The sequence below is a fragment of the Cupressus sempervirens genome, chromosome 5 (genome assembly GCF_028749045.1).
Source record: "Cupressus sempervirens isolate cs-2001-9-10 chromosome 5, ASM2874904v1, whole genome shotgun sequence".
Classification (NCBI taxonomy): domain Eukaryota; kingdom Viridiplantae; phylum Streptophyta; class Pinopsida; order Cupressales; family Cupressaceae; genus Cupressus; species Cupressus sempervirens.
The window spans coordinates 228,430,021-228,451,653 of NC_143122.1; the positions used below are offsets into that span (position 1 = coordinate 228,430,021).

Here is a 21,633-nt window from a genome sequence, read left to right on the forward strand (position 1 = left end):
GTCAAATGTGCTGATGGATATGTTGTGTTTTATGCTTTATACTTTTGCATGTTAATGTTATAATAACATATCAGTTTTGGTTAACACACAATGAATGCATGCATGGTTAAGAATGATATATGGGTTCATTAAATTGTGAAAAGTTTTATTTTGTACATTTGGACCTTGAATAATTGATTCACCCCCGCTCTTAGTTATTCTAAAAGAATTCCAACAAAAAATGGTGATTCACTAGAAGGATTTTGAAGTGAAAATTGTATTTCCTCAAACACAAGTTAAACCTTTAGCAATTTATGGATTGATAATATATCTGACACATTGATCTGTACGTAAGTATTTCAAAAGAAGTTCCAATATTTGAAGGTGTTAAAAGGAACTTACTCACATTTAACACTTGCAAAAAACTAGTACGACATCTGACTTGTATAGAACAATAACACTCATGAAAACATGCTTGATGAGACGAATCTTAAAGGTTTCAAAAATAAAATACAATAAGGAAGATCAATCATTAATTTGCATACAAAAACATTACCCCAAAAATAGATCTGAAATGCTCAATATATTTCTCAAAGGTTATGAAAATACATCTCCAATCTGAAACAATATTGAAAACATAGTGATAGCAACCAAAGGTCTCTCCTCAATATTGAAATGATACGATATATAAAAATCCACCTCCAATACCCAAAAAATGATGCCTAAAAATGAGGAACCACCTTGGGTCAAGTGGAAACAAACTCCCCCTGGAAAGGGTCTTCAGAAAGCTCAAAAACATGTGTTATTAGTGTCAAATTGACTCTTCATATTATACTCATGATGTCAAGTCAATAAATTCCATAAGACTCTCCTAACTTAACTAAAAAATATCCCAGAGACTCCTAACTATCTTTAATAACAACTAAAAGTCTAGGGGAGAGTTGTGACACATGGCATAAATGATGAATTATCACTCTTTTTACAAGACTTAATCAACAAAAAACCTTATTTTTGATCCAACATGATTACACCTCACCTCTTCTTTGACTATGACTCCTTCAATTCCTTTATACCTTTTACCTTTTCAAAATTTTAATCAACAATGCATTTATTATTTTAGTGCTAATTGATTGATTTATAATGCATCAATTAATTAACACTAATTACATTGAATGGACACATTGTTTATAATATAAATAAGAACTAAAAGGGATCAAATAATATACACTTCCTATTACACCCCTAAGAGTCCTAACCTGACCCAAAGAATGCAATATATTAAAATGACTTATCATTATTATTATTGTAAAGGAATATGAAAAGGTTTTGATTTGAAGCTTGGTTCATAAGGTGCAACGTGGCATAACACCCTCCTAGTTTCTTTTGGAATGAAAACCTAAAACAAGAGACATTTGCTTTCATTTATCATTGGGTTTGAAGGAACCCTAGCCATCGTGGGATACTTTCTGCAATTTTTTGCTGGATTAGTTTTTGGACTTTGATTTTTTGCTACACCATTGATCGCAAAAGGTATTTAGGTATTGCCTTGTAAAAACACACCATACAATTTGTGATTTCCTCTTTTTTAGGCATCATTGTGGATTTTTCATTGTACATTGTCGTGACTTCTTGATGCTATTTGATGGGCCAATGTAGCTTGGTATATTGGAGTGTTTCCTCTTCGATGTAGCACTTTAATTTTGTTGAGTTAGTACCATGGCCAGAGTTTGTTTTATATTTGTATTTGATCAACTATTCTAGGATATTTTACCTTCTTATAGTCATTACTTTTATTGTTACTGGATATAATGATATCTCTCGACCAATGTCGTTCTTGCTTTGATTACATTACAGAGACACTTATCATTATCAGTTGTCTTTATGGGATTTTACAACCCTATTTTGTGACATGACCCATGTTTATGGAAGTCATTTCTTTGCTACTATAGTTGGGTATTTTCGATTTTAAACACCATTCTGAAGTTGTGTTGTGATTTGGGTATTTAACATCAAATCCTTTAGTCCTTTTATGACACATTCATCTCATGAAGATTTTCTACTTTTAAATGGAGACTCTTGTGATTATTTTACAACATCCCTCATGATAAATTGAAGAGATTATTATGTTGCAACTAAGTCTTTTGCTGAGCCAATGTTGTGTGAATCTCACCAAATTTGGGAGATTATTGCCTTGCATCCTTTATTGCTCTTCTTAGCCTCTATGTTCTTAAACTTTTGAATTTGGCTAACATTCTGGAGTGATCTTCTGGCATAGTCTTCTATTTTTGGAGGTTCATGTGTTTCTTTGTGAACATCTTCAACACCAAATTGAGAATTTGACTATGTCCTTTCAATTGGAGTTTGTGGTGTGAAGCCTAGAGTCTTTTTTCTTAGAACTTCATGTGCTTGATTTTTTTCTCCTTGATTTAAAAGACAAATTGAAATTATGTGGTTGTCATAAGCATTCAAATATTTTCTCTCTTCTTTAAAAATGGATTTTGTTTCATGTTTTCAAAATGTTCAATGGCTCTTGTGCAATCTATATAATGCATCAATATCACCTATTTTGTTGTGTTGCTATCAAAACATTGAACATAATAGGCACCAAACTAATTTCTCTTTTATCCATTAATTCCGATCAATGAAAAATTCTTGTCATTATGGCATTGCTGTGATTTGGTTACAACTATTGTTATTATTTTTGAATGTTGGTTATCATGATTCTAGTTGCTCACTATTCAACTGATGGCGTATCAAAGTATTTCTCTTCTTTTGATACAATGTGTAACTCTAGCATAAATGTTACTATTTGTACGTTCCAATTAATCTCATTGGCCTATGATATCGATTCCCTTGTTGTTTGCTTTAATGACGCTACATCCTTGTTGATTTCAACATTCCTTTTCAAAGTTGTCAAATAGTTGTAAAAATTTCAGCACAATATTACTAATTTATCATTGAAATATTTGCCTCCTTTACCTTGCTTGTTATCATGAATCTTTTCTTCTTTTACACTTATGCTCAATTTGTAGGTTTCATTATTGTTTTGAAAATTTGCTTCATTCTGATTGTAAGTTGCATTTCCCCTTCCCTTGAATGCATATATCACTTGTCTGTTGCTTAATTTCTCTATGCTCAAAAAGCTAAACTGGTATTTTTCATAAAAGAATTGAAGTTTATGTCCCTCTTACTATTTACTTTTATCATACTATACTGAATCTGCTAAGTACATCAGGGTCAATAACCCTTGTGGGAGCCTATGTATATATCCACATACTTATTAGATATAGATGATGCACAATAAGCAAACATGTTAGTAATAAAAAGTTTTGATATGATTGCTTACCTCCTTTACTCTTGGTATACGTTCCTATTTTATGAAAATGTGTAGCATCTTAGGAATGTGAAAGTTATGGAGAGGTGAGATACTATCATTGCTTATATCCATTGGATCTAACATTTTCCTCTTATCATGTAGGATTTGGAGGCTTGGAGGGAACGTGATGTGGAACAACAATCAAGCAGGAATGAGAAGACACAACTCATCTAGTCATTACAGGAAATGACTGGTGCCCACAACCTTTTCCTTACTCTTTTGCTTCTTCCATGTTATTCATTTTTAATGAGTAGGAACATATGGCAATAGTCCAAGGGCTACTCTCACGATCAATTGTGTGAGAGACATTTTACGTTCAGCTTTTAAATCATTTCATTGTTAAATGATTGCAAATATCAATTGTATTGTTATGATGAATAGTACAAGGACATTGTCTATTCTTTTGACACATAATGAACATGATCTCAATATGCATGAATTGAATGAAGATGTATAATGCTTATACAATTGTACAAAACCTTTGCAATTCATTAGGACTAAATTTGAACACGAGTAAAAATTTAGTAACAATACCATACAAATATTCCTCACTTTTAGGGCATAAGACATCTTTAATATATTATCTTAGAAATTGATAAGGAACATTCTTAACTATGATAACATAACACACAAATTCATATAAACTTATATTAGGTCAACTTATGAGTAATAATTATTAGAAGAAAAAGACATCAAACTTCAATTTAGAACTTTGAGATTTAAAAAATCAAGATTAGAACCACAAATATAAAATTCCTAATGAGTTATACACTTGTGAATCTAAATTAAGATAATAAATTCTTAAAATAATTGATAATAGTGTCAAGCTATTATAAAATTATGAACCTAATTCACCATTATAACATACTCCTTATAAACTTATTATTACATAAAATTAATCTAATTATATAAAAATCAAATCTTTATTATTATTTAGTTGGTGAAATGAAAGGATTTTTAGCTTGACCTTGTTGAAAATATAAGAGGAGTAACTAAGAGGGGAGGAGTGAATCAGTTACCACTAAAATAATTCCAAATCTCTTAGATGTCAATTCAAACTTCTTATTAACTCAAATCCTTGCACAACTCGGTTAGAACTAGATTTTCATTGTAACTCAGTTAATCAAGCAATCTTAATATATTAATGTGTATTGACCTTTAGTAACTTAGTTGCAGAAAGACAAATTAGTAAGCAAATAACATGAACACAAGAGACACCAAGATTTAACGTCGAAATCCAATTTGGGAAAACCACCAATGCAACTCGTTACAACTTTTTAGTCTTCCAAAGTGAGCCCTGTTAGGAGCCAACCCTATTAAAGGTTACAAAAGAAGCTGTTAGGTGTGAACCTATTAAAGGATTTGAATCACCCTGTTGGAGAGGCCTTGTTAGAGGTCTTAAGACACTTCAATCTAGAAATGCCACCTTGTTAGAGGATTTACAAAAATGACTATTAAGTCAACTCTGTTAAGAGATTTCTTTACTACTACAATTGTTAGAGAGTAACAACGATTTACCTGATTGGTGAAGCAATTGATTTGCATATTCAAATTACTATTCTGGTTTGTCCTTTAGATCCCCCTTGATCAGAATAATCTTTACAACTCCTTGGTTATTTTTCTTTTAATAAGATATCCTTCTTTATTCGCATCTTATCTTCTTCCACAACTTCCATATTTTAATCCACAACTTGACCTTTGATATATATGAAACCCAATGTCAAGTCGACTCGAATACCTTTACAAATAAACAATTAACATCCACTAAATCGGCTTACATAAACCAAATAATAAACAAAATTGTTCTGCTGCAGGTTGGCTAACATTGAAACTAGGTCACTCGGTTACCATTGAGTCCCTTGGTAACCAACCTGACTCGGTTTACATTGAACCGCTTTGGTAACCAACCTAACTTGGTTTACATAGGAATCCTTCAATAACAGACCGAGCTCAGTTTACACTTGATCACTGAATGTGGCTTCTTCTCAACTTCTGCTCGATTGATACTTGAGTCTTTTGAGCTCGGTTACTACTGGTAATGCTCAATTAGAGTCTAACATTTGTGTAACATCAATGACAATATACAATTGAATAATTGTTATCAACAAACCCTTGCTCCAGGTGAGACCACCATGGGGGCCTCACCCTAGGCAACACACCATAACCTCTGCCACCACAATCACCACCTTGATAACCACCAAATTGTTATTGTTGTCACCTCATTACTGTAACCAATCACCACCATGTACCATCTCCATAACCATAATCACCATCGTGTTTGCCCCTCATCACCATGACCTATACCACCCATGTTTATCACCTCTTTAACCATCACCATATAACTGCCATTATCTCTTCAATCTCCTTCATGCTACTTTTCTTCCTCCTCTGTCACTTCCACATTTGCCTTCCCCTTTCCTCTCTCCATCCTTTATGTGATTCAAAAGTTCATGCTTATTGACATTATCACTTTTTCCACAATCACCATAACAACAATCCTAATAAGTTAATTTATTAGTAATTTTTTAATGGATAATAGACTAAAATAAGAGACTCACAATTTACCATTGTATTATAGCCTATTGTCTAAATCAATTTATTATTATTATTTTTGATGGGTAATAAGCAAACCCGAGCTTAATTATGATTAATTGTTATTATTTGATAAACTTGAGTAGACTTAACACAAGACCTCCCACATAAGAAACTCATAATTTATAATTATATTGTAAATTCTTAACTATTAATTTATTTTTTATTACATTAAATAAATCTAATCAAATAAATCAATGCAAAATTAAAATCTCTTCATTGAAGATTTCCAAAACTAAATCTATAGAAATAAAAAGAAAAACAGAACAAAATACCTTTTATAACTAAACGCTTAACTAAACCGTATATAGATCTACCATGATTTTTCCTTGAAATCTACGCAAGTCTGGGGGAAAAAGATCAAAGTCCATGCAAATGTTCGTTAAAATTAGAAATATTTAAGTGCAATTTGGCATAGTTTCTCAAGGGTCCTCGAACTCTCCTCATTAGTTACAATCTCATTTGTTTTCACCGAAAAGTACCTTCAACAAAACGTAAATTCCAACATATGCATATCGATAATAAATTCTGTGATCAGTTAAATTTCGTAGTTCTTCCGTCTAAAACGCTCTGTTTAAACTCGCACTGCATTGCGTGTTAAACAAACAGCCATCAGAATTTTTGTCCCAAATATTTGTTTTAACACAGATCAGGCATATATAAACCCTTATTTACTTTGCTATGTTCTCCGGTGGATATTTCTGAATCAAATTTGTGGTGATTTTGAAATAAATTTTTGCTGTGAATTTTGAGCTGCGACGATGATTTCTGGGAGTAAGATCAAGGCGTTAGATTTTTACAGGTAAATATCATTTTGAATTCTGCTATTATTTATTCATTTTGGGAGCAAGATCAAGGCATTAGAACTTTACAGGTAAATATAATTTTGAATTTCGCTGTTATTTACTCAGCTTTTCAAAGTTGGAAACAGAATATTTATATTGATTTATATATTAGTGCACCTATTTATACATGCATACACGGAATATGTTTATTGTTAAGCTTTTATTTATTTATTGAACTTAAGTTTATATGTATTTACTGTAAAGATTAGGAATATTTTGGATGCTGGGTCTGCTGTGAGGTTTGGTTTTGAAAATGGGCCAAGTTGAGGTTCGATGTACTTAGTTGATCGATCTATGTGGAGGTAATTGATTATGTAGACAAGATTATGACTAGACTGCTTCTGGGAGAAATTTGCAATCAAATTTTTAACCATAGACCTTGTGAGATCTACTGTCCGAGAAGAATGTGTATTGGATTCCACATATGAGCTCCAATTATAGTGAGCCGTTATATTTTTCAGAAACGGTTAAAAAATTTCCTCTGAAGTCTTAGGGAGCGTGATGAGATATATTTTTTTTGGATTTCAGCTATTCTTATTTAGAGTTTGCATTCCTTGATCCTGGGTATACGTTTTAGGGCACAGTCTGACGGATGGGGCCTCAGCTTCTTCTGTTTTTTATTGATAGCGGGAACGCTCGCTTCCTGGATCCGAACTTAGTAACATTATTGCCCTTCAAATGTGGAATTCCAGCAGTTGAAATTGCAAGGGAGTGCTATAAAGCAAGGCTTGGAGTTTGCAGCTTCCAGACAGAAATTTATGTTTTTCTAGGGCATATCAGCTTTCATTTGGTTAGTGCTCTAGTGCTCTGGTTGGGGAGAGAGATTTGGGCCAGATGGCAGCTTCGAGCATTAGTAAAATTACCCAGTCCATGAAGGAGTATCAGAGCAGTAGTCATTGGTTACTGCTGAGAGAATTTCAGAGATCTCGCAGATTACATGGTCCCTTTATAAGGTTGTGGTCTCCGAGAGAGAGTTTGTAACGATATGAACTAATGCCAGTGCCATTTAAGACAAAAAATAACATTTAAGAAGCGATGTTTGACAATAAAACTCTACTTAGGCATATAGTGCAATGCTTTAGCCTCTGCCTGAAATTGTATCCATAAACTTTCCTGCTGAAACGTGCCCTCTCAATTCTGTAAGAACATTCCAGTTCTTTCTGTAGTACCGACAAATTTTTTATTAGGTTATTTACGCCCAGCAAATAGGAGTTAAATCCCATGTATATCGAGCAAGTGCCATCTGCTGTTACAGCTAGAAAGCCAAGTCAAATTTGTTCCATTGGCTGTTTAGGGGCTGATTTCAATGGAGTACAAGTTTTGTACCTTACAAATAAGATCAGCCAATCATACTTGATCAACGTATTAATGTGAACAGGCCATTGGATAACATTTGGCCATCCGGAAAACACGACAGCAATATGAAAACACCACATCAATAGTTTTGAGTCCCGCAGAAGTAAATATCTTTCTCGGGAGTTTCTTAGCATACTGAGAGATAAAGATATTATATGGAAGAAATTAGGAACCTGAAAAAATGCAGTAAAAGTCAAATAACAGAAAGAAGAAAGACAACTTATGTTTTAACATTCAAAGACATCCTAACTGCATAGAGAGTAAGAGGTTGAAAGTAAATAAAGGTGTATGAATGTTGGTATATACACAGTTCTTATCAAATTTGAGACCGCTGATTACAGATAATTGCATTATAATCTCTTTAACAATGTGAATAAATAATTTTGGCAGAATGATAATGAACCTTTAATGCCATAAAACACAACTAAGATAAATACAGCCTGGTAACCCTGCCATTCTCCTTAACTGTAAAGTCCAAGAGACTAATTCATACACAAATTGGCAAGTATGGTTGACAAGAATAGTCTCCCCAACCTCTTCAAACACCTCTTAAATTTCCAGCAGTGGCAACAATCATGTCTGGCAATATCCCGTCCTATCAATATTTGATATTTATGATTTTGATCGGCAACATTTCCTATTATGTTGACAACAGTAGTGATGCCCGTATTTGATCAGTGTACTAATACTAATGCTACTGAAAACTATACCAATCAAGATTGATACAGATCGCAATGATGACAGAATGCTAGTAATCACTAATTAGTGATCATAAGAAGATTGCAACTCAGAGAAGGATAGTTGTGTCAAAAGACAATAATGATCACAACAGTTGCAACTGGTACAACATTATTAACAGCAGACGTGTAACAATGGAAATTCCTAAATAATCACTTTAATAATGCAGTTACATTTACAGATGCGGTAATGGCAACATTATCCATTGATAAGTAGAAAGGACAGAAAGTCAACCACAGCAGTAGCTTCTGTCATGCTTGATAAATAGAAGTCACCACTGATATAACTAACATTTGTAATGAAAATAATAAGGACAAGTCAAATGTTAACATAATCATTTGACAGTTTTGTCTAGAAATGACTATGCACATGAATCTTGAATAATGACAGCAGTATTCACTGTTATCTAATGCAACAACTTGATAATCACTATTCACGATAACAGACACGGTCTCTATTCACAAGGTTTTCAAACTCAATTATACCAAGTGTATTTACAACTATAGATGACTATGGCCAATTTTGAAATGAAAAGCTAAAACAACAGTCATTGCCATTGTTGGTGGGCAGCAGATCTAACTAGCATTCAATAATGGCAGCTTGAAATGTTAATAGCTACTTACAATGTTGAAAGTATGCAACATGTTTATAAATTTTTTGGGAAAGAATGATTGGAAAATTCCAGTTCTGATGCTTATATAGGAAAAAAAGCTAATTTAACGTGATATTGCCAATGGTATACTGCCAATAAGATCAAAATGTACCTGTGAGAATTTTGGTCAAAGTTGTGGTCAAAGAAATTTTGTTTGAAAAAATGCAACATTTTCAAGAAAATGTTGGGAGTTATGCCAAGAAAAGATATTGGATTATTTCCGTATTTAAAGATGCTTGGATGGTTTTGACACCAAGTGCCACATCAGCATGTGGACGACACAAGTTTTTGGCATAGGCTAAATTGGTGCAAATTTACTATTTATGGGCCAAAACTTTAAAAGGTTATAGCTTCACCATGCAAAATCATTTGACCCTGTTTACATTTTTTTGCCCCTTGTTTCAGTGGTGTAGATTTTATCAACTCAACCTGCATCTGGAACAATCGATTCAATGGTATCTAATCAACCTAGACAAGCTTCACAGATTGATCTATGCTTCATGAATGACACAACTGGAGGGGTATCTTACAAGTCAGGACTCGGTGTGTACAGCGTTTAAGGTAATCTATTCCCAAGGACATAGTTAAGCAGAAGATCAGGAAAAGACAATGCAAGGAAAAAGTCCATGAATCATCGCAGTATTGTGGACAATATAGTTCACTACCACTACATCAAATAGATTGATCCAACCTAATAATGGGACAAGTTAGAAGAGTTTTATGATTATTGGTATCAACACCACTTCCCAAATCAATTGATTAAAAATAGTAATTTGCACTCGCAAGCTTTTGGATTTTGATTGTGTTGTAGGAATTTTTTTTTTTTTTTGCAACTCAACAGAATGCACTATGATATGAGGGTTGTAGGAGGGGAAGATGTGAAGTATTCAGAATGTAAGTATTATTCTAATAATCTCTCATCTGACTGTGAAAGCTCTGTGTACATATCTTCATTGAAAAGTACGCTGATCCTTCATTTGAGGAAGTATGCCAAACTATCAACCAGTTTTAGACCTGCGTATGAATGATATTAAAAAAATATCTTTGGCACTTGAATGTGAGAGACATAATAGTTGGAGGGAGTAGGAAGGCTCCTTACATCCTTTGCGAGTGCTATTCAGAGCTATGTTTTGTATTGGTTTTAGTTCTTTGTAACGTTTTGAATGTCTCCATATTTTGAAAATTCTCTTTTTAAAATATACATTCACTGTTTCTAAATGACTATTTTAAATTTAATTTCAGATCAAACCAACTTTTTTTTTTGTATTGTAGTTTTGAATTATTTAATATATATTTCCACTTTAAATTATTTGTGTACTTTAAAATTTATTATAAATTTTAAAATGGTTTCAAAGGTTATTTTTCTTTAATAATGGAACTATGTTTATAAGGACTGTAATCTTCTACCTTCAAACTATATTCAAATTGAATTCCTACTTAGTTAATCTTTTATTCCTTTCTTTGGTTCAGAAAGAGGAGAATAGCAATTATAAATATGGCAAACTTCCACTTTATAGTTTTCTTCTATTAGACCTTTTATCAATTGTTTATTTTTGTACCTTCAGAAAGCCCATTTGATGAAATTGATGTACAAATACTTCTATGTATTATTGCAGAAAAATTCCGCGAGATCTAACGGAGGCATCTTTATCCGGGGCTGGTTTATCCATAATTGCAGCAGTTTGTATGATATTTCTCTTTGGAATGGTAATGAAATATTGTGCATTTATATGATTTGTGTGGCTGATTTTGAGAGTTTATAACTGTTTATTCATTTGTGGTAGCTGTTTGGTTACTATACCCTTCATAGTTATTAGATCAATAGGCATGCGACATTTAGTTGTTTCTTGGATTGCATTATGAATGAGATTTTATGCATATTAACGCATGCTTTTATTGTATTTTGTACCATTTTATTTGCGTTCTGTTTCATGTAGGTAGTGTATTTATACATTTGGCAACCTTTTTATTTGTATTATGATCTTAGAAGCATGGGAAAAGAATGTGTTGCCACTGTTGCCTATATTTTTACATCAGAACGATGTTTAATTTAACTATCTTTTATATTTTCAGGAATTGAACAATTACTTGTCACTTAGTACCACAACAAATGTTATTGTTGATAGAAGTGAGGATGGAGAACATTTACGAATTGACTTCAATATAAGGTATATTGAAGTCTAAGAATATATGAGATGCACTTGATGTGTGTTGATATTTTTTTTATATCTATTGGTGAAATTAGAGTGTAGAAGGTTTTGACCCCTTCTATTTGTTTGTTTTTTCTTTGTCTCCTGTGTTAAGCATCTTGCGTAATGTGTCATTATCTTTTTAACAAAGTTGTTCAATTGCCTATATTTTTTAAAATAGTATTCTTAAGTAGATTTTCTTAAATAAATCATCTATTTTAAAGTTTGCTTAGATACTTGCTTTTTGTTAATTATGTTGTAAGTAATGTGAATACTTGTTCAAGGTGGATGCTGCAGAAATATATACCTGTTTTTTCCAGCTTGCTTTTATATCATATCATTATCCATGTCTGGTATATTGTGTAGGATTAGAAAGCTTTCTTGAATGCAAATTAATTATAAAATTCGAATCTTTGTCTTTGTTCTGAAGAGAATGCATATGTAGATTTCTTGTACGATTGGAACATAATTTTGATGGATATCTTAAAACTGCACGTAACATTAAAATGAGAAAGATTTAGCCATTATATATAGTCCTTATGATAGAATGCAATAAATTAACCATGTTGAAAAGTTAGAAGGGTGGAAATAGATTTTTCTACGATCTGCCACTTGTGCTTATGATGCTTTATGTTCTGTATTTGCATGCTGCTTATGTAGTTTTAATCTTCATGATTAGTTATGTCCAGTATGTTGCTTTTTTTCAGCCATCTGATTTATAACTTTTTTATTTGTTTTGGTGATTGTTGTTGCAGTTTTCTAGCTTTGTCATGTGAGTTTGCTTCAGTTGATGTGAGCGATGTTTTAGGCACAGTAAGTCATTTTCTATTCCATTGTCTTATTATTTAAAAATTAAAATAGGCTAGGTTGATAATTTATTTCCTTTCTTTCCTTCTACACTTTCTCGATTCCTTTTTACAAAGGTAATTGAGATTTATTTATGACACGAAAGTTCTTATTTATGGTACCCACATACATTATAACAAGGCATCATTGATGCTAGAGATCCATCTTGTGAGCAGTTAACATCAACTCATGATATAAAGCTGTTCCATTGAGCTAAACATTTTTTAATAATGGGATGGCAAATTTGCTCACAGAGCATACAATCTGTTAATGCACTTGGGCCAAGAACAACACAGAAGAGGAACCAGTATAGCTGGTTCCCTTGATGAGGATGAGTTAATGTTTATCTGACAGTTTTACTAAAACCATACATATTACTTTAATAAAGTACCGGGCATTAAAACAGGATACTCCATTTCCCTAGAGCAGTTTGAGGCCTTGCAACTGGTTGAGGATCAAAACATACCTTAGGAAAACAGGAAACTGAGAACTGTCAACTAAACAGTTTGGAGGGTACAAAACATCCTAAGATAGGGTACTAAACATCCTGAGATAGGGTACTCTGAATGATACACACTGTATGATTATTATTAATGGACTATAACAATTCATTGATAGAGAGAAGTGTACTATGAAAGATAGGCACCTTTTGGCGTATAGCTGACCTCAATTTTGTGTAGAATTTTTAAATAATACAATGTTACTATTTAATTCTTGCTTGATATCATACTATTTTTGAACTCTCCCTATTGAACAGGGCTTGATTAATATTTGTGGTGTGTTATTCTTTCAGTTACTTTCCCTCATAACACATTTGAATTGTTTTGATTGTGTATCCGGCAGACAAATCATGCCCAGATTGGTGTCATAAACAATGTTCACATCGGGTTATATTGTTATTGGAGCTTCTCATTTGAATCCTTCTTTGGATTTTGAATGCTCCACACATAGGGCTTCAGTATAGAATATTTTTTATTGAAATTAGCAGTTGTTTATCCTAGCTTCCTTTCTGATCTCAGAAGATGGCAGCAGAATCCATGCTTAGATATTGATTTCATAAGATGATATGAGTATCGATTCAGCAACAGAGTTATGGTTTGGAACATAACTATTCACAAGAAAATTCTGGGATCATTGATAAATCATACAATGTGTAAGTGCATTTAATCCTTATCGCATCCTTTATATTAATAGATAACCATGTGGAGGCCAGACACCCCATAAGGTACATGTCTATTTTGATATTCCTTTTTCTTGGAGGAAAAATTAATTTTGACATTGCTATCAGGATTTAACTGTGTAGTTTCCGAGTCAAACTCATTGACCCATGTTTCATGAGTAGTAGTTCACATGAACCCATCTCTCATGAGAATGAAGGGAACACTTAGCACTGATTGGATCTAGGTGATGCTCACAGAGGTGAAGCACCGAGACTTTCCGAGAGGTCACCCATCCCAGTACTACTGCTCGAGCACGCTTAACTATGAATTTTCCTCCATGGTTAAACCCACTCTGCTTGCAACCCCATTTTTAAAACCTTCACCAAGTGTTCTACCTTATGAATGATTCATTAGAAAGCCCTTTAAGCTCATCAATTCACAAGTAGGAGATATTTTTCCACAGCAAGTTAAATTGCGATATTGCTATCAGGATTTAATTGTGTATTTTTCGAGTCAAACTCATTGACCCATGTTTGATGAGTTGTGGTTCACATGGTTATGTGAACCCTATGTACTGAATGCAAAAGGTAATTATGGGTATGTGGGTATAGTATGCTGGTATGGCAAATTGTTTTAGTGGAGGTGGGTACATTCTAGATAGGTTGATACAAAAAGCATAAGAAAGTCATAAATCATAAATATATTCATATTTTTGCAGCTTAAAATCTGGAGTTGAATTCAAAATACCATGTATCATGCACATGCTAAACAAAACTACCTTAGATATTACAAATTTGAGATACAATATGCTAATATACTATTCATAAAGAATATTATAAAACATATGGTATACAATTGTAAGTATCCATATATACGAAAAAGTTTAAAAAGAGCTTCACAACTTCTTGCTCGAAAAAATTAAGATTTCTGGTTTGCATATGATAGTTGGCAATGGAGAGGGCCTTGTCTCTCCACCTGTGGACCCTCCTCCTGATGCAATTGTTGCATTTCTGGGGCCCCTTCTACAGAGACAGCAGGCGATTTGAATGGGGACGATGTGATTACTTCTCTTGCTTGTAATGATGGTACTTGTAGAGCAATAGACCAGGAATAGCATGTGCACCAAACATAAACCCCAAAAAGTAATAATAGGAACGGCTGTTGGTTAACATAATGAGGATCAAATAACCAAAACATAATCTCAAAGTGCATACAAATGGAGAGCAATGAAAATTCAACTTCCTGATGTTGTGATGGACTGTATCGTTTCATCAATGAACAACACACTGGTGGGAAAAATTTTCCTCTTAGGCCAACGATTGAAAATTGGTAGTGACTAGATGGAGTTTGAAAGGAAACACAACTTCGAGTGCTATACCAGGTGGTCTTTTCTTGTTCCTAGCAGTTTTAGTTGGGTTGTGGGCATATGGAAACACTATCTTTATTTATGCAGGTGGAAACCAAGGTTCGACCATATTGCTGATCTCAACAAGACTACTCCAATCTGGGTTCAGATGCCACGACTCTTGTTGGAATTCTGGGATGAACAAAGCTTCAGATGGATTGGGGGTATGTTTGGGCACTATGTGGCTATGGACACACTGACAACGTCAAAATCGGGGTTATTTTTCACCTACTTCTATGTTAATGTTGTTGTTAATAAAAGTCTTCCAAATTTCATTACTTTGCAAGCAAAATTGGGGAAATGGACTTAGGCTGTGAAGGATTATTGCCAAAGATGCTCCAAACCGAGGCATGTGATTTTTGAATTCAGAACCTGCTTGGCGATTCAGTCCAGGCTGAATGAAAAATGCACTTCCCTCATGATAGAGTTAAAAAAGAGTGATGGGGAAGTCTCAAGGATGGGTCAGAGGAACTTCCTTTCACATGCAAGATTCTAAAATTAATAGAAACTCATGAGAAAACTACCACTTATTAGAAACTCATGAGAAAACCACCACTTATGTTTTGGAGCGCACTTACCTAGGGACGTTAGCTAGGTCCCTGGAAGGGAGCTGAAGTCCCTTGATAAGCTAGACCAACTGTAGTAAGGGAAAGTTTTCTCTACTTCCAAGTGCTACAAAGCAAGAGGAGAGACCTCAACAGTTGTTTGTAACTGTTTTGTAATAGAAAGGATTGAATCTTCACCAATGCAGAAAGAGGCACTTGAATCTAGAAGGGTTTTCCTTTGTCTAGGTGCAACCACTGGCAACTTGTTGTTTGCAGAGGAGGAAGAATGGACAACCCAAAACATTAAACTAGAGCTAAGAAAGTTGATGTGGGTGGTGAAAACAAGGCAAGTTACTCCTCACAGAGGCTCTCAAGGCAGAAAGAGGTAGCAAGGAAATTGCCAATGGGAGGGACAAGACCCTTGATGCAACTTCCAAATGTTAAAAATAAAATCACTTTCTTGGAATGTGAGAGAGCTGAATAGTACTCAAGGAGTAGGTGTTGAGGAACTATACCTTGGAAAGGAAAATTGAGGTTCTATTATTGCAAGAAATGAAGATGCCCATTGACAACCTTTACTAGTATTGCTGAGAAAATATTATTGGGCTCTTCTTTTTTAATAAGTGATACTGTTGGAGCTTCAGAGGGCGGGGCAGTCACTGTGGTGGCCCTAAAAAAGTTAAATGCCATATTTACTCATTTTCACCAAACTGTTTAGATGTTACTTTAACCTTTGATAATTGTTCGTAGCTTATATCCAATGTCTATGCCCCTAATAACCACTTTTGGGGCAAGGAGTTTTGGAAGGAGATCTTTGATATTATTATTGATGATCAAGATTTCCTGTAGATGGTGGCCAGAGATTCTTATTCACCTCTATTGGTTTCAGAAAATGAGAGTGGTAGATCACTCTAATAGCATGTTTGACCTGGCAAACTTAATTAGTAGGGCCTGATCATTTGACATTTAGCTAATGGGACAACCTTTCAACCAGTCAGACAATCGGAAAGTGAATAACCGCATCCAAGTCAGGCTGGATAGGTTTCTTGAGTCTACCACTTGGAACATGGGCTGTAATGCCACATTAGGGACCCTTCCAAGAATAGTGTTAAACCATAATTTTGTTCTTCTGCATTGGATTGACAAAACCGCAAGTGGACCTCTCCCCTCATGCCATGAAATCATGCAGACTTATCATCCTAACTACAGGAATTGTGTCTAGAACTGGGGCAACATTCTTTTTCAAGGCTCTGCAATGCTTTGAGTTTCCCAGACTTTGGATCTAATTAGGAGGCATGTGAAAGGTTGAAATAAATTTGCTTTTGGTGACCTTTTCAATGAAAAGGTATAAATTAACTCCAAATCGGAATCCATATAGGAGTTGATAGCTAAGTGAGACTATTCACTAACTACTCATAGAGAAGAAGAAAATCTGGAGAAGATTAGAATGGGAATTTAAGGAGGGAAGATATTTGTTTGAAGCAAAGATCTAGAGTGCAATGGCTGAAAGAAGGGGACAGGTTCTTTGTCTTTTTCTACAGATTAGTTAGTTGACTTGGGAAAAGGAATACTATTTGGAATTTGAAAAATGATGTGCAATAATAAATCATAGAGAGCTCACAATTGGGTGAAATGGCAGTTGACTAATTTACAAATGCTTATAGAGATGAGGGTGGAGGAAGACAACTAGCCTTAGAGGAATAACTCTTACAATGCCTTCTAGTGGATCTCAACCCAATTGGTAATGATCAGATCTTGGTGTTGATTATTGAGGAAGACTTGAAAACTACTGTTTTCTCTATGGGTGCTTATAAGGCTCTTGGCCCTGATGGTTTTGCACCGACATTTTTTCAAGCTTCTTGGTACATTGTGGGCTATGATGTGACCACTGACTATGACAAGTAATTTTTTTTTTTCAAAGTTGAAAATTATTGAAAAAGCTCAACCATACCTTCATTAGCTTAATTCCTAAATTGGAATAACTCAACGAACTTGTTGATTTCAGAGCTATCAAGCTTCATAACTCTATTTATAAGATTTTTTTTTCCAAAGTTCTGGTAAACAAAATGAAACTCTTTCTGGATGGTTTAATTAATTATAACCATAAGGGATTTGTGCCAAGGAGACAAGTTTTAGATGTTGTATCTCTACCCATGAAATCATTCACTCCATGGATAGCTGTTGCATGTTGGTGATGGTCTTCAAATTTGACATTTCTAAGACCTTTGATAGGGTAAGGTGGGAGTTCTTCTTTCAAGTCCTCAAGATGTTGAGGTTCCATGAAAGATTGATCAACCTTATTAGTTTATATGTGGAGATGGTTAGAAAGGGGATTCTTTGGAGCAGCCTAGGGCATTCGACAAGGATTCTCACTGACCCCTTATTTATCAGTCTTGCTGAAGTTTTGAGTAGGAATTTCTTGAATTTCTCACCTAGTGTCTTGCTATTTTAAGCCAGTTGTTCTAGAATATTTAGGCTTTCCTTTTAGTTTTCTCAATTTAGTCTATTTTTAGACACAATCCTTATTTAGACAAGTTCTGTTGAAATTATAGCTTTGGTCAGATGATAATGGATGATAAAATCAATACAATGATCCATAGATTATATGCATGCATATACATCAATATACACACATTGTGTATATTGATGTATATACATACACATTAAATATCAAATCATTATATTGATTATAATAATCACTTATCACCCACCATAATCTGATTATCATTTCCAAGTATAAATCTGAACTATCGATCTGTATTTGATCAATTTATATTGCCAATTATATGTATTGATGTCCAATCGATATATGAGAAAATTTATTAGTAATATATCAGATCTGAGTCCAATTATATCTTTTCACATTGCCGATGATAATCTGCCTTGGTTACGAGTGTATTAGTGTTGATTTGAAATGACATTATTAAGGTAACAAAAGGGTATCATTTGTGAAGAGACATGCCAATGAACAGACATGTCTCCACTCGCGTGGAGGCATATCCCAAAGATTGTGTATTTATATATCTAGCGCGATTGGTCTAGAATGCAAGTACATAAATCAAATAAGTGCAAAGCTTTTCTAGAGCTCGATCTCTATCTTCTATTCATGTTCAGATCTGAAAATAAATAATAATCATAATTATAATATTAGTATTTCAGAATCCTTACAGTACTTGCAACATAGAATTACAACTCCATTCTGATTATAACCTGCAAAGTAATATTAGTCAGTAAGGAAGAGACAAGAAAATTATAAGATACACATTTTTCTAATGTGCAATAGATCTAATCTACATTAATATGGTATTAGAGCCTTGCTAAGGAAGATACGATTAGATTTGAGAGTACAGATTACTTAAATATGATTTCTCTCTCGAAAGAGTAATCACATTCTATTCTTCATATTGTCAAGTGTAATCAGATTTGAGGATTGTCTTGAAGGACCATCCAACTTCATATCTTGGAAGTTCAGAGTTAGGCTAATATTGAAAGAAAATGAACTAGATTCACTTGTGAATGGAAACTCATCTGAACTAGAGAATGATCACGAGAAAACTCAACGGATCAAGAACAATCAAAAGGTTATGAACATAATTGTGGATGCAGTTAGGGACCATATAGTATTAAAATGTGATACTGCATAAAATATGTTTAAATCTCTTGAAAACACAAATGACATAAATAAATAACACTAGCAGAGCCCTCACATTCAAAAGACATCTACACCATGTAAAGACGAATAAGGGAGAAATTATCACGACATACTTTATGAGGATCACAGAATTAAGAGATAAACTTTCAACAATTGCCCATCAAATTAACAGTAAGGAGTTAACAATGATGGCTCTAGGTGGCCTCACAACATCATGGGAATCATTTATTCTGGGAATAAGTGCACAGTCAAAACTCCCTAAATTTGATAGGTTAAAAACAGATTGTTTACAAGAAGAAACCAGACTGATCACTAGAGGAAACAACCAAAAAGCTATAGATGAAGATGTTCATGTATTAAGCACTAACTCTCATATGAAAGGAAAGACGAAGAAGTTCAAAAGGAAGAAAGATATCTGTGGAAAAGGCTCCTCCAAGAAGCGGAAGGACATATCTAAAAATACAATGTTTCAGATGTTATCAATATGGACATTATGCAATAAAGTGTCTTGATAGAACAAAACAACAGAACAAAACAACAAGCCTCCTTTGCTGAAGTTCGAATAGCTTACATATAAAATGATTAAGAGAAACTTGTTTTCTATTCAGCATTATCAAGCCAAGTTTCAAATAAACCCAACACCTGGGTGATAGTTGGTGGATATTCACAACCTATTACAGGATTACAAGAACATCTAGACAATTTGGTAGAAGAGTTTGATGAAGAAATAACTATTGGGGATGATTCGAAATACACAGTAAAGGGGATTGGAATTCGCACCATTTTGAAATCAAGCATATCCCTTCAACTCATTGGAGTATTATATGTGCTGGGAATAAAAAGAAATCTAGTCTTATTTTCTGCACTTGAAGACAAAGGGTATAGAATAACCTTTATAGATATCAAAATTCTGTTATGGCCAAAGAATTCCACTATCAAGAAAGCACATGATATAGGAATAAGACATGGATGTCTTCACAAAACTTGGTGCTGATTCAAATCAACCCCTAATCCATGAGACATCTTACTCAAATGAAATCTGGCACAAAAGACTAGGACATCTTCATGTTCACACTCTACTTTCTATAGAGAAAATGGTGACTGGATTGCCAAAACTAAATTAATCCCATGAAGGAACATGCAAAAGCCTAGTGAAGAATGCAAAGGGAACTTTTCAAAATAGTATCAGTAAAATTAAAAATGTACTAGAACTAGTCCATTTTGATTCGTGTGGGCCCATGTCTGTAATCTCAATGGGAAGATTCTTGTACTATATGATTTTTGTAGATGATTTCAATGGGAAAACCTAGATATAGTTTCTTAAGTTTAAAGAGTCTGAGGAAATCCTTAGGTTCAAGGAATTCAAAGCTCTTGCAGAAAATATGTCCGGGAAGAAAATCAAAACACTAAGAATAGATAATGGGAAGGAATACACTAAAGTTTATTTTCAAAAAATTCTATGTGAATGTTGGGATTAAGAGGGAGTTTACTGCACCTTATAATCCTCAATAAATAGAGTTGCTGAAATAAAGAATAAGATCATTTTAGAAGTTGCTAGAGCCATGTTGTACAATCAAAACATAGAAACTTCATTTTTGGCTGAAGCCTCTAGGATAGCAGATTACATTCAAAATAGATGTCCTCATTCACTCCTAGATAACAAAACAACAGAAGAAGCATTCACCGGTGTCAAACTTGACATAAGTCATCTAAGGATCTTTGTTTGTCTATGATCAAAAGATAGAAACTTCATTTTTGGCTGAAGCCTCTAGGATAGCAGATTACATTCAAAATAGATGTCCTCATTCACTCCTAGATAACAAAATTCTTGAAGAAGCATTCACTGGTGTCAAACTTGACATAAGTTATCTAAGGATCTTTGTTTGTCTCATCTACATTCACGTGCATTAAAAAAAGAGGTCTTAGTTAGAATTGTAAGGTGAGAAAGGAATATTTGTGGGCTACAGTGAAACATCTAAAGCCTACATAATATACACACTTGGACATAAATATCACATCCAAGAGCTATCATGGGATAGAAATTCAAGATCTCCCTAAATATATGGAGCAGGATTATGCTCTTGAGGTTCAGAGAGAGTCTCCCGAGGAGGCTTTAAATGAATCTCAGACTACTTCAGTAGATGAAACTAACAATAAGAAAAAGAGACCATTTTGAGCAAGAATGATGATTTAGGAAGCTGAAAATTATGCAGCACCCAAAGGAACTTAAAGAGAAAGCAAGAGACCTCACATATTCTCTACTTATGTTGCCTTGATGAGTGAGATCATAAAATCAGA

General features: G+C 33.9%; 1 protein-coding gene across 1 annotated transcript in view; it reads left to right on the forward strand.

The window, feature by feature from the left end:
• The first annotated feature begins 6,254 nt into the window (after positions 1 to 6,254).
• LOC149555276 (protein disulfide isomerase-like 5-4) overlaps positions 6,255 to 21,633 on the forward strand; it is a 155,441-nt gene continuing 140,062 nt past the window's right edge. Inside the window, exons 1-4 of the mRNA XM_089829393.1 lie at positions 6,255 to 6,749; positions 11,155 to 11,245; positions 11,612 to 11,706; positions 12,483 to 12,540. Of these exons, the coding sequence (XP_089685519.1) occupies positions 6,709 to 6,749; positions 11,155 to 11,245; positions 11,612 to 11,706; positions 12,483 to 12,540 (285 nt within the window). The 5' untranslated portion in view covers positions 6,255 to 6,708. The remainder of the gene's footprint in view (positions 6,750 to 11,154; positions 11,246 to 11,611; positions 11,707 to 12,482; positions 12,541 to 21,633) is intronic.